The 6,569-nt window shown below is 42.8% G+C and overlaps 1 protein-coding gene across 1 annotated transcript in view; it reads right to left on the bottom strand.

The window, feature by feature from the left end:
• PSMF1 (proteasome (prosome, macropain) inhibitor subunit 1 (PI31)) overlaps positions 1-6,569 on the bottom strand; it is a 67,147-nt gene that overhangs the window by 32,143 nt on the left and 28,435 nt on the right. The window contains exon 4 of the mRNA XM_006860732.1: positions 3,468-3,653. Within this exon, the coding sequence (XP_006860794.1) occupies positions 3,468-3,653 (186 nt within the window). The remainder of the gene's footprint in view (positions 1-3,467; positions 3,654-6,569) is intronic.

Here is a 6,569-nt window from a genome sequence, read left to right as displayed (position 1 = left end):
AAAGAATACAACCTTGTAGCACACCTTTCTTAATCTTAAACCATTCAGTGTTCCCATGTTCTGTTCGAACAACTGCCTCTTGGTCCAGGTAGAGATTCCTGAAGAACATAAATGTTCTGGAATACTCATACTTTGCAATGTTGTCCATAGCTTATCATGATCCACACAATCGAAAGCCTTTGCGTAGTCAATAAAGCACAGGTAAATATCTTTATGATACTCTCTGCTTTCAACCAAGATCCATCGGATATCGGCAATGATATCCCTCGTTCCATGGCCTCCTCTGAATCTGGTTTGAACCTCTGGAAGCCCTCTGTCAATGTATGCTTGCAGCTGTTTCTGTATTAACTTTAGCAAAACTTTACTTGCATAGGATATCTAAGAGATTGTCCAATGATTTCTGCATTCCGTTAGATCACCTCTCTTTAGAATGGGCACAAATACGGATCTCTTCCAATCAGTTGGCCAGTTTGTCTTCCACATTTCCTGGCAGAGATGAATGAGTGCTTCCCTCCACACTTTCTTGGAAGATTTCAATTTTTATTCCATCAATTCCTGGTGCCTTGTTCTTTGCCAATTGCTTCAATGCACCTTGGACTTCCTCCTTCAGTATCATAGGCTTTTGATCATATGCAACCTCTTGAAACGGCTGAACATTATCCATTTTCCTTTTGGTACAGTGACTCTGTATATTCCTTCCATCTTCTCTTGATGATTTCTGCATCATTCAATAATTTTCCCAGAGAATCTTTCAATAACGCAAATCGAGACTTGAATTTTTTCTTCAGTTGCCCCAACTTGAGAAATGCTGAGCATGTTCTTCTTTTTTAGTTTTCTGATTCCAGATCTTTGCACATTTTGTTGTAATATCTTTTCGAGCTGATCTTTGAAATTATCTGTTCAGCTCTTGGACCTCATTTCTTCCATTTGCTTTAGCATCTCTCCACTGGACAGCAAGTTTCAGTGTCTCTTCTGACATCCATATGACCTTTTCCTTCTTTCTTGTTTTCTTAATGACTTTTTGCTTTCTTCATGTATGATGTCCTTGATGTCATCCCACAACTCTTCTGGTCTTCAGTCTTTAGTGTTTAATGTATCAAGTCTTTTCTTCAGATGATCTCTAAATTCAGGTGTGATATATTCAAGGTCATATTTTGGCTCTCGTGGACTTGTTTTCATTTGTTTCAGCTTCAGTTTGCCTTTGCATATTAGTAACTGATGGTCTGTTTCACAGTCTGCCCCTGGCCTTGTTTTGACTAATGAAATGGGGCCTTTCCATCGTATCTCTCCGCAGATGCACTGAATTTGATTTCTATGTATTGCATCTGGTGAGGTCCATGTGTATAGTCATGTGTTATGCTGTCAAAAGAAGGTATTTGAAATGAACAAATCACTGGTTTTGCAGAATTCTATCATGTGTTCTCCATCATCATTTCTATCACCAAGGCCATATTTTCCAACTACTGATCCTTCCTCTTTGCTCCCAACCTTTACATTCCAATCACCAGTAATGATCAATACATCTTGATAGCATGTTTGGTCAATTTCAGATTGAAGAAGTTGGTTGAATTCTTTTATTTCATATTCATTGCCCTTAAGTGTTTGGTATGTAAATTTAAATAATAGTGGTATTAACTGGGCTTCCCTGTAGGCACATGGCTATTATCCTATCACAGACAGTTGGATATGTTCTGCATTGTTCTTTTAAATAATAAATGCAACACCATTTCCGGTGTAGTAAACCCATGTGGTTGTCAGATTCAAAATGGCCAATACCACTACATTTCAGCTCACTAATGCCTAAGATATCAGTGTTTATGCATTCCATTTCATTTTTTACAACTTCCAATTATCCCAGATTCATACTTCATACATTCCATGTTCCGATTTTCAATGGATGCTTACAGCTGTTTCTCTTCATTTTGAGTTGTGCCCTATCAGCAAATGAAGGTCCCATGGACTTTTCTCCATTTGCTTCATCACGATCAACTCTACTTTGAAGATGCAGCTCTTTCCCAGTCGCATTTTGAGTGTCTTCCAACCTGAGGTTCTCATTTTCTGGCACTATATCTGACAGTGTTTCTCTGCTATTCATAAGGTTTTTAGTGACTAAATATTCAGAAGTAGTTTGTCACTCCTTCTTTCTAGTCTGCCTTGGTCTGGAAGCTCATCTGATACCTGTCCACCATGGGTGACCCTGCTGGTATTTAAAATACCTGTGGCACAGCTTTCAGAATCACAGCAACTCACAAGCCACCACAGTAAGACAAACTGACAGCATAGTAGAAGAGATTTCACAGACTATTTGTTTTCAAATGAGGCTGTGGATCTGAGAGAGCTGAGAAATACTATCTACCTAAAGCCTAAAACTCTCCCCACAACTGGCTTCCTGTCCAGGGCTTATTCTTAAATCTTGTCACCCTATTCTGGACAGAGGACAGCCAGCACCTTGCAGAGGGCATAAGGACACCTGGAATCCAACTCTGGTCACCTTCCAGGTTCCCTTTTGTAAAATCAGTAGGTTCCATCAGAGGAGCTGTTCCTTGCCTTTCAACAGTTTTTCATTATTCTCCCTCTGAGACCCAATGTTTTTGAAGACATTGCCAAATAGACCCACTATTTTATTACCTGTAATAATTCAATTGATTTCCAATTAAACTAATAAAAGGTAAATAACTGCAAATCAAAATAAAATCTGACGGCAGTTCCCATTTATTGAATGTACATCTGCCAAGCCCACTGTGACTACACCACATTGTGAGCAAAGTGCTGTGTCGGATATAGACAAAGTCTCCCTGGTCTTTGCTTCCTCCCTCAGAGAAGTCCTAAATGCTGAACCACAACCATGCTGTGTTGGAAAAGCTCAGATGTTGTCAGAGAAGTCAAGGGACTACCCTGCAGACAGACGGGCAAGACCCTGGCACTGTGTCCCCTCCAGGATAGTAGAGTGAAGCCTGGGAGAGCCAGAACTTGATGGGCCAAGGCTTTTTTTCTGAACCTCACAAGTTTTCTAACTTTGACAGGGTGTAGTCTTAATATTTTGCTAACTGCTCAAAGGAAAATAATAGCTTTTTCCGTCTCTGACAACTTTCTGCCTTATACAGACTCTGGTTTTGACAGGTCTTATTCCTAGGTTTTATTGTATTTCTGCATCTTTGCATTTCCCCAAAAAGCCTGACCCACAATTCTCTGCAATGAGAGTTCTAGAACGAACCACCACAAACCATCCAAGAAGCCTTAGCCTTTCTAGAGGCACAAACTGTGTGGCGTCTAGAAAGACGGTAGCCACATCAAGATGCTGCATAGATAGGGTGACTGGCAGTAGTGCAGGAACTCACTGATCTCCTTGCCTCTACATACCACAGCTCTGACAGCTTGGTGTAAGACACATGGGGTCTAATGGCACAGTGGGGATGACTAGTCCCCCTGCAGAAGCATGGGCTGCCTGCTGAGGGCGCTGTACTCACCAGGGAGCCGGTCGGCTGGTGTGTGGTTGGTGTGGGGTACTCCGGAGTGGGTCCACCTCTCTGGCAGTGGCAGGGGGGAACTCCCGGTGAGGACTGTTCACAACGTCCTTGTCCCAGTAGTCATGGATAGGTGTGATGATTCCAGACACAATACGAGATCGAAGCTCTTCACTGTTCTTGTAGGTCCTGCAGGGAGTAGAAGAGGTGTCAACAGTTTGCAGCTGGCTGGCAACCTTATGTGCAGTACTCTGCCGCCAGCGGCTGTCCTGACAAGTCTTGACGGTGCACTTGGCCTGTTTGCAAGAGTGGGAACGGGCCGTCCGGCGGACCTGGGTAAAGGGGGCAACAGCCCCACGTTGTCTCCGAGGTTTGGGCTTAAGCTTCTTAGGCATCTGAGCTGCTCCTCCTCACTTACCACCCCATTAGAAAGAGCTGAGTGCAGGGGGCTTGAACTGGTTATCCTCTGTACACACCCCACCCCACCTTGTGCTCAGCTTCATTGTGTGTTCATCATGTGTCATGGGAAGGGTCAAGGAAGGCAGAGGCTCCATGGGGCGCATAAACCAGGCTCCTGGTCCAGGGCTTTGGCGGCTTAATCCCAATTCTGTTACTAATTCAGGGGCTCTTGGAAGGCTGCTCCTACTATCTCCCCTATCCTGCCAGAACCTCCTTTTTCTGCCTGTGAAGAAAAACAATGCACTTTAGCTGAGGTATTGAGACAGGCTGAGGGAACAGCGAGTCAGTGGGCAGGACTCTAGGGTTCCTAACCAACTGATGTTTTACAATGAAACTTCTCCTAGGCCAGAAAACCAGACTTCACAAATGAGAAAACCTGAAATCATACAGATGATGCTCTCTGGTCATAAGGAATCAAACTAGAAATCAGTAACAAATACAATAGGGAATCTCTCAACACAGAGAAACTGAACAACATATGTCTAAATAATTCATGAATCAAAGATAAAATCTCAAAAAATTAAAAAAAATACACAGAACTAAATGAAAATGAAAATACACCATATAAAACTATATGGGGTATAAAAATGTATGTGCTACCTGTGACTGACAACCACGTACATCACCCAGAAGGGGAAGTGGCAGAAGAACATCAACGAAGGGGCGAGCTAAGCCCTACATCGTTCAGCAAACTACTGTGAACCCGGATGGAGACCTGGTCAGCCAGTAGTGAGGCAACACCTGGGGACTCATGGGCTCAGGGTCAGTGACCCAGCCACAGAGGTCTAGAGTGGAGAGCAGGGCGGCCAGCCGATAAAAAGAGGCCGGACAGACGTAAGAACACCCACACTTGCAGATGATGCCCATTTGACTAGACTTCAATGTGGATAAACAGAGCTCAACCCTAAGAAGAAAGAAGAGGGAAAAAAGCGTCATCTGATACAATTCGATAAACATGACCTACACCTATAAATGCAGTAGCTCAAAAGAGGAAATAAGTCCCAGCTGCAAAAACTATACCCACCCCCTCCACACAAAGGGTAGACAGGGATGGGCAACTTGGACATTGGCTACCCAAAATGGGGGGAGGGATACAAAGGCAAGAAGTGACTGGCTTACAAGCTTTCAAGGGGGAACCTATATCCAGAGGGTGTGGAGGAAGGTAGAGTCTCCAGTGAGTGGTGTCCAGCCTGTCCAGGAAGGGCTGATGAAACAATATATAGATGGGTCTCTTGTGATGCAATGGTGAATAATTGTTATCAGGACTGATTGAGAGAGTTGGAAATCTAAAGATGGACATTTTGTAACAAAGAGGGGAGTGATTAATCTATCAGTCTAGGAGTGGAGGACCCTGGGACCATCAATGGAGAAGAGCGAAGAGCGGAATCCTACCCAGAGAGGCAGTGAGGCCTGGGATGGAGGAAGAAAGAGTGACGAACTACTTCCGAATCGCTAGTCACTGAAAACTCTATAAATAGCAGAGAAACACTGTCAGATACAGGACCGGAAGGTGGGAAGGCACTCAGAATGCACTGGGGAAAAAAAATGCCTCCTCAAAGTAGAGTTGACCATGATGATGTGAATAGAGTTAAGCTGAGTGGAGAAAAGCTCACAGAACCTTCATCTGCTGATGGGCCACAAATCAAAATGAAGAGAAACAGCTGTAAACATCCACTGAAAATCGGAACATGGAATGTACGAAGTATGAATCTAGGAAAATTGAAAGTTGTAGAAATGACATCGATAGTGAGCTGAAATGGACTGGTATTGGCCATTTTGAATCTGACAACCACATGGTTTACTATGCTGAGAATGACAAATTGAAAAGGAATGGTGTTGCATTGATTGTCAAAAAGAACATATCCAGATCAGTCAAGAGGTACAATGCTGTAAGTGATAGGATAATATCCATGCGCCTACAGGGAAGCCCAGTTAATACCACTAGTATTCAAATTTATGCACCAACCACTAAAGCCAGTGAAGATGAAATAGAAGAATTCTACCAACTTCTTCAATCTGATATCCATCAAACATGCAATCAAGATGTATTGCTCATTACTGGTGATTGGAATGCAAAAGTAGGGAGCAAAGAGGAAGGACCAGTAGTTGGATAATTTGAACTTAGTGATAGAAATGATGCTGGAGAACGAATCATAGATTTCTGCAAGACAAACGATTTGTTCATTTCAAATACCTTCTTTAGACAGCATAAGAGACGACTATACACATGGACCTCGCCAGATGGAACACATAGAAATCAAATTGACTACATCAGTGGAAACAGACCCCTCGTCTCCATATCATCAGTGAAGACAAGGCCAGGGGCAGACTGTGGAACAGACCATCAATTACTGATATGCAAATTCAAACTGAAGCTGAAGAAAATGAAAACAAGTCTACGAAAGCCAAAATATGACCTTGAATTTATCCCACCTGAATTTAGAGATCATCTGAAGAACAGATTTGATGCATTAAACACTAAAGACCAGAATAGTTGTTGGATGACATCAAGAGTAGTTCTGTGGGTTTTTTAATGCTTAAGTGGATGTTTGTTGTTGTGTCATTAAGCTTACCGGGTGTCTCCTGGTGGATATGATCAGGAGATAGGCTTCCCTTTTTGTGTGTAATGCTTAGCAGCTGTTATTG

This window comes from Chrysochloris asiatica, unplaced genomic scaffold (genome assembly GCF_000296735.1).
Source record: "Chrysochloris asiatica unplaced genomic scaffold, ChrAsi1.0 scaffold00039, whole genome shotgun sequence".
Classification (NCBI taxonomy): Eukaryota; Metazoa; Chordata; class Mammalia; order Afrosoricida; family Chrysochloridae; genus Chrysochloris; species Chrysochloris asiatica.
This window is presented reverse-complemented; position numbering and strand designations above follow the sequence as displayed.